Source organism: Rhineura floridana, chromosome 6, assembly GCF_030035675.1.
Source record: "Rhineura floridana isolate rRhiFlo1 chromosome 6, rRhiFlo1.hap2, whole genome shotgun sequence".
Classification (NCBI taxonomy): Eukaryota; Metazoa; Chordata; class Lepidosauria; order Squamata; family Rhineuridae; genus Rhineura; species Rhineura floridana.
The window spans coordinates 100312789-100326673 of record NC_084485.1 but is presented as its reverse complement, the minus strand read 5'-3'; the positions used below and the strand labels follow the sequence as shown (position 1 = coordinate 100326673).

At 40.2% G+C, this 13885-nt stretch overlaps 1 protein-coding gene across 14 annotated transcripts in view; it reads left to right on the top strand.

Moving 5' to 3' along the window:
• DOCK7 (dedicator of cytokinesis 7) overlaps positions 1-13885 on the top strand; it is a 199652-nt gene that overhangs the window by 119032 nt on the left and 66735 nt on the right. For 11 of the 14 annotated variants that reach the window (XR_009763566.1, XM_061633258.1, XM_061633263.1 and 8 more), the window contains 9 exons: positions 279-443; positions 1168-1337; positions 3435-3527; positions 5297-5386; positions 7295-7390; positions 8425-8565; positions 8739-8852; positions 9437-9607; positions 12518-12657. Coding sequence is in view for 13 of the 14 variants with exons in the window: in XM_061633258.1 (XP_061489242.1) it covers positions 279-443; positions 1168-1337; positions 3435-3527; positions 5297-5386; positions 7295-7390; positions 8425-8565; positions 8739-8852; positions 9437-9607; positions 12518-12657 (1180 nt within the window). In the remaining variant the exon portion in view is untranslated. The remainder of the gene's footprint in view (positions 1-278; positions 444-1167; positions 1338-3434; positions 3528-5296; positions 5387-7294; positions 7391-8424; positions 8566-8738; positions 8853-9436; positions 9608-12517; positions 12658-13885) is intronic. The other 3 variants (XM_061633267.1, XM_061633266.1, XM_061633268.1) reach the window with 1 other exon arrangement.

Genomic DNA, 13885 nt, shown 5'->3' with positions numbered 1-13885 from the left:
CCCTGTCTTTGTATGCTATCTGAACCATTTCTTACCTAATTCCTTGTTGGAGCTGATGACTTACACTATTTATACTATTCAGCATCTCTGAAAGTCTAATCATTCAAGTACTTACATGTCCATTGAGGCTCAAATTTAATAATATTTAAGCTGCTATGCAAATCTTTTTCATGGGAAATGATGTGGATTTAGCTTTTTTAATATAGCTGCTGTTGTAGTGAGGTTGGCTTTATTGATAAATAGCTTGATGACAAACTCTTTGGTTTATTTCTTCGTAGTAAATCTGGGTCAAGCATCTTTTGAAGCCATGGCCTCTATTGTAAACAGACTCCACAAAAACCTAGAAGGAAACCAAGACCAGCATGGCAGAAACAATCTTCTTACTTCATATATTTATTACGTGTTTCGCTTGCCAAATACCTCTCCTAATTCACCAACATCAGGTAGACTCACTTTTGAAATGTTCTTAGGTTGGAAGGTTGGAACTGGAGGGCATGGTTTCAGGTGTTAGTTGAACTGAGGATTGTCAGGCTGGGGATTGAACTGGGGAGTGTCTCTGAACCTGGTTTTAGCAAGGAAACATGTGAGGTAATTAATAAAAAGGGCAGTGCTCTTAACCATGGCTTGTATGTCACAGAGCAATAGTGCAAGTGGAAGGTACTTCTGCCTGCAGGGAGAGGAAGTCTCTAATGTATCCCAGTTTCCACTTCCCACTATTGCCTATCCTATCCCACCTTGCTGAATAGTCCCTCAGCTTCAAGGATCATATTTCCATGGAATATAGGGGGTTGCTGCTGGAGGAGAGTGGCAGAAGAGCCCCTTTTCCCTATGGTTTGTTGAATCAAGGCTCATATATGCAGGGTCTTTCTCTCACCACTGAATAAGTGCGTACATCTTGAGTAGGGAAAGGAAGAGGCACTACATGTAGATATTATTGCATGAAAGTGCTTCCTTTTAAAAGCTTCAAATGTACTAAGTTCTGGAGACTGGTGGGAAGTGAATGCAACACAAAGGATGATGAAACACAAAGAATCTGACAAGTGTGTCATTGAGGAAGATAACAGAAATGACTTGTACTCAGAGTGGGACTAATGGGGTTACTGGTGTAGTTTCATATATTTAGTCATATGCTTACCTGTTGAGGTATATTGTGCGCCATTGTTTTAGGTTCTGGTGGCTTGGGAGGATCAGTACATTATGCTACCATGGCTCGTTCTGCTGTTAGGCCAGCAAGCCTAAACTTGAATCGCTCCAGGAGCCTTAGTAACAGCAACCCAGACATTTCTGGAACTCCAACTTCACCTGATGATGAAGTACGATCAATCATTGGGAGTAAGGTAAGATTGCAGTTAGCTGAGGTTACTAGTTCTTATATTAGTTAAAACGATTAGGCTATCAGCCAATGAATAAGAACTGCAATCCTTTAGTTTTCAAGCCCCATTGTGGTCCAGGCAGTATTCCCTGCTAGAATTGGACACACCTTGCACCCTAACATATGCCATAATGTAATGTTCGGGAAGGCAGCACCCGAAGGGAGCCCTCAATCATAAGCAGGTTACTTTTCCAGGTGCCTACTTGTACAAGAACAATGGCAATGAAAGAAAAGGGTCTTTTATTGTGAAATTCTGACCTTTAATTCTTCCTTACAATCTAAATGATTTTATGAGCCACTTTAAAAGCATTTTACACCGTTATGTGAAAAATCAATCGAAGACACTTTATTTTTTTAAGTAGTCGACCCATTTGTATAAAAGGGCAAGATGGAAATGGAAGGACCAAGGAATTTAATAATTTTTGAATGATTAAAATAAAATAAAAAATCACCCCAAAAAGGAATACATGTTGTTCTTATTAAACATTTAAGGCTTTGACTGGAAATGCTCAGAATATTTAAGTATCCATTTGATGGTCTTGCTAATTAAACCACTTTGACCTTTTTGTGAAATGCCTGAGGGAGTAATGTGCACATGGAATTTACCTTGGATATGATAAGTTTTATAGCAGCTGCCTGGCCTGAGTAATTTGGCAATAAAAATGGATAGAAGCTTTCTTATAGAAACATTTTCTGCTTTTTAATAAGTTGAATGGGATAATGTACCTGCATGGCTGAGATATTGTAAAATTTTGGGTACACTGAAGTCAGTCGCATCTGTCAGTTTTACTTTAAAGTGTAATGCTCTCCCCTACCAAAATCTAATTTGGGGCTCTTTGCTGTGTTTCTGAAATCAAACTTTGTTATGGAAAAATTATGGATTGGATCATTATTTCATTTTTCCCATCCTGCAGCCTCTGAAAATGGTAACCCGAGTGTCAGGGAACCTGACCAACCAATAAACCTGAACACTGTGGAGTGTGAGGTGGGGGCTGAAGTGGGGGAAAGGAATTGCCCATAATTGGGTAGTGGCACTTGTTTAATTTGGGCTCCTTCTGGGAAGAAGGGCAGGATATAAATTTTAATAATAAATAAATAAACTTGAACAGGAAAAGGACATCATTGGCCCTCAAGCTGGTCAATGGGCTTTTAAAAAGCATATCTACACAGAGCCTGGTGTGAAACACCAACCAACCACAAATTGGTTCCTACTGAAACCTTGATTACAGGATGGTTCTCCCCTCCCCCGCTATTGAAGCTTATTTAATGTGAATTTCTAAACTCCTAGGACTGCTTTCATATTTCTTCATGGTTTATAAACTTATCTCTGACACCTGGATCATTTCTTCATCATTTGCCAGGCAATGTTTAGTTCAATGTTTAGTAGCAATTCACAGGAAACCACAATAGTTTTTAGACAGACATTCGGGTGCATCTCTGTGCGGATATGGATTTGTATGAGTGCCCAGAAATGTACATGAGTGGCCTTCATTGCTGTGAGATGGTGAATAGCAGCCTGATGAGGCTACACATGCAGTTATATAATTTCTCTGAAGTAATAAGATGTAATCATTAATCCAAATTCAGGCAAAATTCTTTGCAGTTAAGCCCCACTGAAGTTAATAGGGCAAGTTTAATCACGACTCATCCACTAGTTTCAATGAGACTTGAGCGTGACTTACTGACTTTGGATTTGGATCCATATTTATAGCATCACAACTGAGAATGTTTGTATTGTACATTCAATACAAAATTATTAAAAATAAAAATAAATTAGAGGAAATTCAGTAAAATGCCCTTTATTGATGGCATACAATATTTACATGCACTATGGTGGTTGGTTGGGAAAGTGATGTTTTAGCGTGTGTGTGTACGTGTACAGAGGGGGAAGAATAGAAATAACCCTCTGAACTAAATCTTAGGTTGTTTTAACAATACTAATTGTATTGAGTACACTGGGTTTCTTTGAAGGAATTAATTTTCTCTACATTTCCTATACTATGTGGCATGCAATATGTAACATCTCTTTCCTTTCCCCTGCTGCTTTCTGTTATGTGCCCAGGGCTTAGACCGCTCCAATTCCTGGGTAAACACTGGTGCTCCAAAAGCTGCCCCATGGGGATCCAACCCCAGTCCAAGTGCAGAGACTACACAGGTGGTGTCTACATTAGAGCTTTCTTCTTGCCTTGGCTGATACTACTTTTATACAACATTGTATCCTCTCAAGTTTACACTATGGCCTCCTTGGCTTGCTTTCATCTATTTTTGAAGAATTCTCATCCCCCCACCACCACCACCACTACACTGCATGAAAAACCACCAGCTATCAACACTATTTATTATGTCCTTGTATTCCAGTTGTTTCTGGATTTATGAAATATTGATACTATATATTTCTTTTCATTCTTTTCCTTCTTTCTTGAAAATCCACCTTTACAAAGCTTTTAATTAGGTGCATATTCCTAATGGAAACATGTACTAATAATTCCTGCAAAACATAAGGTCTTGTGTTTTTTTTAAAAAAATGCCACTTATAATTTTTACCATTTTCATAATGCATACTCCTTCTTTGTCCATCCATCCCTTTGTCATGTGAATAGGTGACTGCAAAACATTAGAACACAGTTGTTGTCTATGTTATATCCTAATCTTAGCTAATAAAAATTGGATACTAGGGGAAAAAGTGTTGTAAGACACTTTTGTTGCAAAGTATGAAATGTGTAGTGACTTGACACTTTAACCTTTGTTGCTTTCTTCTTAATACAGTACTGCATGATTATTTATTTATTTGATTTTTGCACCACCAGACAAATGAGTTAGAAGTCAGTTGAACATCCCCTTCAGCTTTCTCTTAAAAAAAATCTTCAGTCACAAACAAATCTGATATAAAATAATGTTATTCCAGTCAAAAACTGTAAGAGTTAAAGCCAAATTTAAGAATAATAAAGTAACATTTTGTAATTCTGTACAATAACAATTGATATTGGATTATACTTTTGAGATAACATCCCCATGTTTCTTTAAGCTGGAAGGAATGGTGCTGATACCTTAAAGCAGCCTTTCCCAACCAGTGTGCCTCCAGATGTTGTTGGACCACAACTCCCATCAGCCTCAGCCAGCATTGCCAATGGTCAGGAAAGATGGGAGTTGTGGTCCAACAACATCTGGAGGCACACTGGTTGGGAAAGGCTGCCTTAAAGTGTTACTGTTTTCTTGATTTATATGTCAACAGAATATAATGTTGCTATAGACTTGCTTCATGCTTTGCAACAGTAAATATCTTTATGCAAAAACTTGCACTTGATGTTTAAAGAAACTGAAGCCCTAAACCCTGCAGATCTGTTTTAAACAAACAGTTGAAATGTTTGTTAAAATACCACAACGTTCAGTATTAGCTGTAATAATGACCCAGTTTCTGTGATCATTCGAGATTTTATAAGCCATGGTTTATGAACAAATGTCACAGTCAAGCATTCTTCTCTGCCCCGCCCCTGCTGCACACCAGCTTTGGTGTAAAGGCCTTCGCTTTTGTATCCAAACCAAGGAACAATGTCATAATTTCAGGTAACAGACAAGGAAAATAAGCCAGAATTATATCATATCCTGTCTTACTTTCTGGGTTTGTTAATTATCATTGTCAGAGTACCCCAGTTTAGATGTACAAGCAGGGATCTTCAAAACTGGAGGGGGGAGAGGAGAGGGGAGCAGAGGGGAAGAGCACTTGCCCCCAGCATTCATTCCCAGTTTCATAAATAATGGTTTATGATTCCTCAAATGATTGTCCGAACTGGGCCTTTATTTGAATGAGATCTGCACAAAAGAATTTGAGACCTAGATATGTCTGTTCATCGTGTCCCAAGCTGCAGATGTCATCCACAGGAAACTTTAATGTGCTGTCATCATTCATTCATTTCCACTCTGTAGGCTGCAGACAGAAGTTGTAATCGTATGTCTTCGCACACAGAGACGTCAAGTTTCTTACAAACATTAACAGGACGATTACCAACTAAAAAGGTAGATCTTAGTGAAGACAATTTAATGTTGTGTAGAAGGCAGGGAAGTTAAGTTCTTATAAACTATTAAAGCCATTTCACAATGTAATCACAATGTATCCTGCATTTGTGTCCTGATTTTGAGAGTGCTGAGTCAACCAGAGCTGTGGTTGTTCTTCTTATAAACTAGGGCTGCAAACTCTTATAAAATGATACAGAAGAATCACTTATGTTCAAAAGATTCCTACTCCCAACCCCCAGTATTGGTTAGTTACTCAACAGCAGTACACAGATTAAGCCAATGCATAAGAAGTGTGAGTTGTGCGGTGGCTCTCAGTTGCCATTTTCTGTCTTTCCTGTCCATGAGAGCCAGAATATAATTCTGCTGAGGCATCTTCGGTATTGGCCTTCATCCCCTTTACCCAGACTGACTTCTAAGAGAGGGGACCAGGAAGGACCACTAGAGGCACTAAACTCAGCTAGGAGCCTCACAGAATGGGTCATTTCAATCTCCCAAATGGGGGAAACAGGAGAACAGACAGGAGTTCCTTCTTGTCAAGTGTCTAGCAGAGAGGTTTTCCCTCTTCTACCTCCTTCTAGGAGGCTGTTTATGCTTCCAAAATTTCTGTATCTAGCTTTTAGCTTCAACGGGTCTCTGTTCTCACGTGCCAAACCATAAATTGGTTTTAAAACTCCTTTGAGGAAAGGGCCAGTTCTTATTTTACAAGAGCTTCAATGTTTCTGTTTTGCTATGGTTCTGTCCCACACCTCTGTGGTAAGATCAGAATAAGAGAGAGCATAGGAACATGTGAGAAGTAACTGATAGCATGATTATTTCCACTCTAGCACGGTCCCGTCTCGCCTCCCTCGCCCACCTCCTACAGGCCTAGGAATCAACCACTCTCTGGTGCTTTATAAAAGCCTTTTTTTAAAAAAGCCATCCCTGCATAATTAGCTTTCAATTTTGCCCCTTTGTGGTGTCAAGAAAAGGAAGATAAAAGGAAAGGCACCTATTCAGGAACCAGAAGAGAGAAGCTCATGATAATTTATACAGCCTAATGCCTTATGTTTATCATCTTTGCCAGAAGCACAGTTACAAGCTGCATGTTAACAGAGCTGACTGAAACAACAAAGCAGATTATAATTTGCTGTGTAATAACGTATCATTTTGTGCACCTTAGAGGTTCTCCTCTTTTTGATCCTGCTAATAAAAGGCCAGGCAAAATGTTTGAAATGAATATAAACATTTTGAGGAAAAGAAAGAGAAAATTACTGTGGACCATGGTGATATTAAATATTTCTCTCTCACGCATACACACACTACACTGCTGTGGTCTGACGTTGCTACTCAAGTATTTCATCGAAGGACATTTACCATTGCTGTTACCTTCACATTCATTGTCTTGCTTATTCCCATCCTTCACTGTGATTGTGTTCAGACATAACACTAAACCATGATTTAGTTTTATGAGAATGAGCCTGGCTGCCCCACTTCTCTTCCAGTATGGCCACGAGGAGGAGAGTGGAAGCTTTCACTTCCACTTTAGATTAAGTATAGTTTAGTGTGTTATTCAGTCCGTGAACTGTGGTTAATCTTAACTATGGTTAATGAAAAAAAGCCAGCTTCACACTTGTTTCCGTCAACCATAGTTAAGACCTACCACAGTTTGTCCATGTTTGAATAATGCAGCAAGCAGTACTTAATACAAAATGGAAGCAAAAGCTTCCAGATTCGTCCTCATGTCCACATTGGAGAAAGAAAGAGGGATCATGTGAGCTCAGGGAAGCTAGGCTTGCTCTCAGAACTCTGTTTCTGAACCAGCCCTGTGTGTCCATTGTTGTTGTTATTCGGTTGTGGGTTTTTCTTATGGATTATGAGTTTGAGAATTATTATACAACTGATATCAAATGTGAATTTGAATCTGGTTAGCTTTTTCATGAAGAACTGGCCTTACAATGGGTTGTCTGCAGTGGGAATGTACGTGAAGCAGCTCTCCAGCAAGCATGGTTCTTCTTCGAACTTATGGTAAGAGAACAAGAAAATTTGCTTAATGGATTATTTTACTTTGTTTTCCCTTAAATTTCACTGATTTCACAGGTGAAATCAATGTACTTGTGCTAGTGCAACAGTTGAAATGATCCCGAAGGATTTTTCCAAACAGAGATGAACTGAGACTGAGGAGGGGAAATAGGCAGGCATCTTCTCAAGAACGTTTTCACAGATCCTGCTCAGTGATTGGAGGGGGCTCAAAATGTTTGTAGAAGTGTCCCTGTTGCCAAGACAGTTGTGAGAATGCTGTATGACTTGGCATTCTGTGCTGCAGCAGTTTCATTCAAGGCCAATATTGGGCAGGGGGATCAGTATTGTTGGGTGCAGCCAAGGGCTATATCCCAACAGGGGGGCTATTGCCCAGCCCCAGAACCCACTGACCCTCTTCCTGCTCTTTACTTATCTCTTTGTGTTCACCTGTGCTCTCCCAGGAGTGTGAGCAGTGAGATGAGCCTCCATGCTCCTCCTGGGCAACGATTCAGATTGGGCCCAGAGTGAGAGGGGAAATGAATGGGCAGCAGTGATAGTGGTGAGGAGAAGGAGAAAAGCCACACCGGAAGGAGCTACTACTGAAGGCATCTTACTGCAGGGCCCCACCAAACCTGGTTTCATTGCTTGCTCCTGCAGAGTTGCAAGAAAGGGACCAAGTCTTTTGGTTGGCTAGATGGAGCTCTGATTGCATCACATTTACCATGTGATGTATAATCTTCTCATAACAAAGAAGAAATAAATAAAAAGGAAAGAATAGCTGAGAAAAAGAAGCAGTTTGGGCTGGGAGCAGGCCTGCTCTTTTTTATTATTATTTTAAAGGAGAGGCTGGGGGATATTTTGCACCACTTGAAATCCCTGGAAATGTTTAAAAATGAAAATTCAGCCCATCACCAAAGAGAATGAATCTGTAGCTATTGTAACTGTGAAATCTAGTTTAAAGAAAAGTATCAAATCACAATGTAGCTGACTTTGTCCTCCCACTGCAACTGACTGTAACTGGTAATATATGTCTCCTCCAGGTAAAAAGTATGGTGCATCATTTGTATTTTGCTGACAAACTAGATGCTCTGAGGAAGAATCGTTTTCCAGAGCGCTTCATGGATGACATAACTGCTCTGGTCAGCACAATTGCCAGTGATATAGCCTCCCGGTTTCAGAAGGTACTAGAAGCAATTCAGCTGTACTCTTGACAGAATTTAACTCCTAATCCTGAAAGATAACTTCCAAATGCTAAACAAGTTATTGGATCAGGGCCTTAGTATGAAACTCCAGTGTTAATCTATGTTGTGACACTTTGTTCTTTTCCTTTCCTTTTTTCCCTCTTCCAATATAGGATACCGAAATGATTGAGAGACTCAACACTAGTTTAGCATTCTTTCTCAATGATCTACTATCTGTCATGGACAGAGGATTTGTCTTTAGTCTTACTAAGGCTTACTACAAACAGGTACAGTGACAAGACTCCAGATAAAAAGAGGCAGGAGTGGGTTAGCATGAGTTGAAAGCGGAGAATCCTTGGAAACTGCAGCAGGGAAGAGGGAGGAAAGAGAATAGGGGCAGGAGGAAAATTCCTAAGATCAGCTGGCTGGTGGAGTGATAAGAGCTTGGCTTTCAGCATAGAAGGTTGTCAATTTGAGGCTGAAAGAACAATTTACTACCATCTGGGAACAAACAACGGGGGAGGCTGTCACCATTCTGCCCTTCTTGTGAGTCTCCAAATGCATCTGTTCAGCTGTTGTTGGGAACAGAATGCTAGACTGGATGGATCATATCCTGAATCAGCAAGGCAATTCTTGTGCTTCTCAAGGAAGTAGGTCTGGAGCTGTATGGAAAAGCTTTGGTTTATTCTCTATTTAAACTAGAAAATAGAGGGCATATTGCTTATTTTTTATGGCTAGTGAAACATGCATGACTTTTTGGTGACCTGTTTCTCTCCCTAGCAGAACAGGGATGTTTGTTTTGCAAATTGTGTGCAACAGTGGGCCAGTGTGGCCTGTAACTCTTTAATTGTGCTTTCCCCAACTTTACAAGGTGTCATCCAAGCTTTATTCCTTACCAAATCCAAGCACTCTTGTGTCCTTGAGGCTGGATTTCCTTCGCATTGTCTGTAGCCATGAGCACTACGTTACTCTGAATTTACCATGCAGCCTGTTGACACCCCCTGCATCCCCTTCACCTTCGGTGTCTTCAGCGACATCTCAGGTGAGCAGCATACAAAAGTAAGCATTGAATAGACATTGCTTGCATTGTGGAATAATCACCCAGTGGGCAGTGGCAGCTGATACAGAATCAGATTTGTTTTCTTAGCACTATTCTGCTCTGAAGACAGGTTCTCCTTTGCTGCTCATTTGTATAATCAGCATGCAGATTTGTTTAGAAAAGTGCTTTAAATTATATGGGTGCTGGACAATCTGTAGAACAGAGTTTCCTAGGGAAGCCATGTTGAGTGGCAGAGTACCAGTATCTGCTACAGTTTCCCATGTTAAGGTGCATTGAAAGTATGTGTCTGATCCTTGAAATAGTCTATATGGCTTGCCTAAGAATGAATGCATGCAGCAAGCTCTGTTGGACAGTTCTTACTAATATTCTTTGTAGAAGCCAATGCAAAAAGAAGCATTATATAAATTATCCAGAAAAGTCACTATCTGATTATAGATAACGTATCTACTCTAGGATTTTTTTTTAGTGCAATCCCATTAGAATAGGATTTAGAAGCTGAAAAACAGGGTTCCAGGTACAGAGAAGAAAATCAGATGTAATATGGAAGATTTTCTGTCTCATGGGTTCCACAAAGACATCTGTGCTGGGCCAGAGGAATCCAATGTTATCAGCCATCAATTGTGGCCAGTGACGTAGTCTGAAAATGGATAGCAGTAGAGGCTTGGCTGATCTTAGGAAAAGTAAGATTAACCGTATAGGAAGCTCTACAATGGTCATTTTTATACAACCAAAATCACCTGTAGAATTTTGAACTTAGAACAGTGATTTTATCAGCAATTGTTCTTTGTTCAAAAATCCTCTTACTCTTGAGTTTAGTATCTGTGTTGGGGATGACCAAAGATTGTGTAGAGATCAGAATAAGATCTGAGTATCTTATGATATTTGAGGACCCAGCCCTTGCAATTTAGTAACCTGAAGTAATACAATTTAGAAAGATATCTATCCCTGATGAATTTTCCATTACAGCATTATGAACTGAGGCCACAACTGAAGAAGTCCAACTTCTACACAAATGCAGTGCCATGCTGAAGCATAGTCAAAAAACTATTCTGTTGAGCAGGGGTCACCAGTGTGGTGCCCTCCAGATGTTGTTAGACTACATCACCCGTCATTCCTGATCACTGGCCATGCTAGCTGAGGCTGATGGGAGTTGGAGTCCAACAACGTGGAGGGCACCACATTGGCTTTCACTGCTGAAAAGATTCCAGTTTCACAATTTGAAAAGTATCCCCACACAAAATCTGAGCCACTACCTTGCTTTGAAACAGTTTTAAAGCAGGGTATGCTAGAAAGCCACCTTTTCTAAGATAATATGGTACCCAAGGTTCTAGGGGCTGAAAGCTTTATTATATCCATTTGAGTCTTCCAGGGAAGCATATCTTTAAAATGAATTCCTAGATATTTGAATTCATAACATTGGTCAACTGGTTGCTCATCTAATCAGAGGTCATGGATTCGTTGCTATTATACTACAAGGAATCTGTGACCTCTGATTTCTTCCCTGGAGAATTTACTGTTTGATTGTGGAATAGATGGAAAGAGGACCAGCAGTTTATCTGCAACACAGCAATCACTGGATGATCTCACGTATCCCCCTGTGACAATAATAGGGCCAGCAGCACCCCATGAGGGGGGGTGGAGCAGGAGCAGTGCCCTGCCAGCAATGGGGCTGCACTCTGCTTGCCAAAACAGGATGGGGCAAGGTAGCAAAAGGTTGTGGTTTTCCATAAGTACATGCAAACCTTAGGGGCTGCTACCGCCAATCCTGAGCTGCGCCACCTCACCACAGCTCCACCTTGTCACCATCCTAATGAGTGCAGCACCCTATGGGCTGCTGCTGCATTAGGGCACTATGCTTCCTATTATTATTCTCTCTGGGAAAATGGGGGGGGGGAGAGAGTTGCTTTAAAATGATGACTAGATGCTACACCACTCCCAGTAAGTATAATAAGGTTCATGCCCACCATGATTATTAAGAGCCAGTCACCTTTTTCCATTTGTGGTAGGCATGCCTCATTGCAATCAACTATTGGACAAGAATAAGAAGACAAATTGACTCTGTTATAAAACTTGCACTTGCTTTATTTACACAAGATAGAGGGAATTTATCTGGTTTTTGCAGCATGAATACTGCATGGAAAAAACAGCAGAGCTTATATAATTCAGATTTTAAAAGAATGGGAACAGTATGCAATTCATGGCTAAGCTTACCTGTTACATACAAATTAAGTAAGGTAGACAATAATAATAATTGTTGTTGTCTGCCTCTCATTTAGAATGCAGGTCCTGAGGCGGATTACACGGATTTAAAAATACAAAGCGTACATAAAACCATACATAAACAAATCCATGAAATCCTTAAAGTTCTTTGGAAAAAGCAAGTTTATATTGCACATTTATTCCTACTGTACATTCATTAATTTTTGGAACAGTAACACTTCACTCACAACAGATATACATATTTAAGATTGTTTAAACTTTCTGTAATTGTACATTCATCTTATATATTTCATGCTTTGCTCCTATGTTGTTTGTATTTATCTGAGTAATTATTAGTATTATGTTGGAAGAAAACTTTATCCTATGGATGCAGTTCTGTCTTCAGAGGTGTAGTGCCTATCACATAACATGTAGCAGGTTTTACTTACTGGAATCATGCATATGAGGAGAGCAATGTTTGTATTAGCTTAACAGGACATCTGTGGAATCTTTCAGGATCTGCAAATGAAAGACAAGTATAGTACACAAGTCTCTTGAATATGACTTCCTTCAGCCATATCTGTTAGGATTACCAAACCAAAATTGTCTGCCTGAGGACAGTGCAAGCTATATATTCTAACATAAAATATATATAATAAAACTTAGGAATGATGGTGTTTGTTTTTGTAACAGAGTTCTGGATTCTCAACAAACGTCCAGGACCAGAAGATTGCAAATATGTTTGAACTGTCTGTGCCATTCCGCCAGCAGCACTACTTGGCAGGCCTGGTGCTTACTGAGCTGGCTGTCATTTTGGACCCTGATGCAGAAGGGTGAGTTTTACAATTCTTTCTGGCATCTCTTTATGTCTGCTTAGATTGTCACTTTGTCACCCATAGATCTTTTCTATCAGAGCAGCCTTTCTGGCTCAGCATCATGAGGCAGCCATCTATATATAGGGTGATAGGTGTGTCGGGGGGGGGGGAGGCCTGTCCATGGACACGCATCCCAAGAGAAAGATTCCTTTAATGGTACTTTATCTACCATAGAGTCAGTGAGAACTCGACTGATGCATGGGGCTCTGGATGGTAGTATAAGCTTTGATTGCTGTGGAAACTAATATCTTCTTTGAAATGTATCATCTTTATGCAGGTTATTAAAAATACTACAGGTACTGTCAACTCTAGCTATTCTGGTGTAGACCCTGTCAGCAAATCAACAGATTTTCATCTCTATAATTTCCTTACATTTATACTATAGCAACCCCATCTGAGAAATAGGTGAATTGTGTTTTTTACATGGTTTCTGGTTAGAGATGTGAAGACCTGGAAAAATGGAGGGGTTTTTTCCCAGGGTAGGTTTTTTCCTTCCATTTTTTCCCAATTTTGACTGGGTTTTTTTCCCCCTGGTCTTCGCATCTCTATTTCTGGTTCACCAGGGAGCCTGCTTTGGTGCAGTATAAATAAAACACCTGGCTGCATGTGTGCAATCTCTAGCGCATAGATGTCAAGGTCGCAAGCCACACTTTGTAAAGCTGAATTCTGCAATATGAATTGGGGTCTACTACTTTTCTTTATGATTTCATTCACATGTATTGTGTGGCATATCTGGCTTGCTTCAGGCATCTGGATTTTCTTGTTCCTTGTACAACTGCCTCTGAAATAGTCTATGCTGATCTCAACTGCTGAGGATCAATGGGGACTCTCCCCCATTTTCTCATTTGTGGCCATCAGAGACTCTGGATGCAACCATTAAGGAAAGATGCAGAAGTCTGACAGGAAAAGGGGGAAATGGAGCAAAGGGGCAGGAAGTGTTAAGAGAGCTAAAGCAACAAAGTCTAGCTGGCAGGAGGAATAGTAGGAGTGTTGACAGACCACACTTGCCCCCATTGGAAAAACCACCATCAGTTTTTCTTCTGATTATGGACCTGTCCCTTTCACCAGACAAATCAAATCAAATGAAGGGCATTTACTCCATTGATCTATGAGGAGACAGGAGAAATAGGCTCATATATTTCACCACTGCAAAGGTGGTTGCTGCCAAATACATCTTTGAGGACCA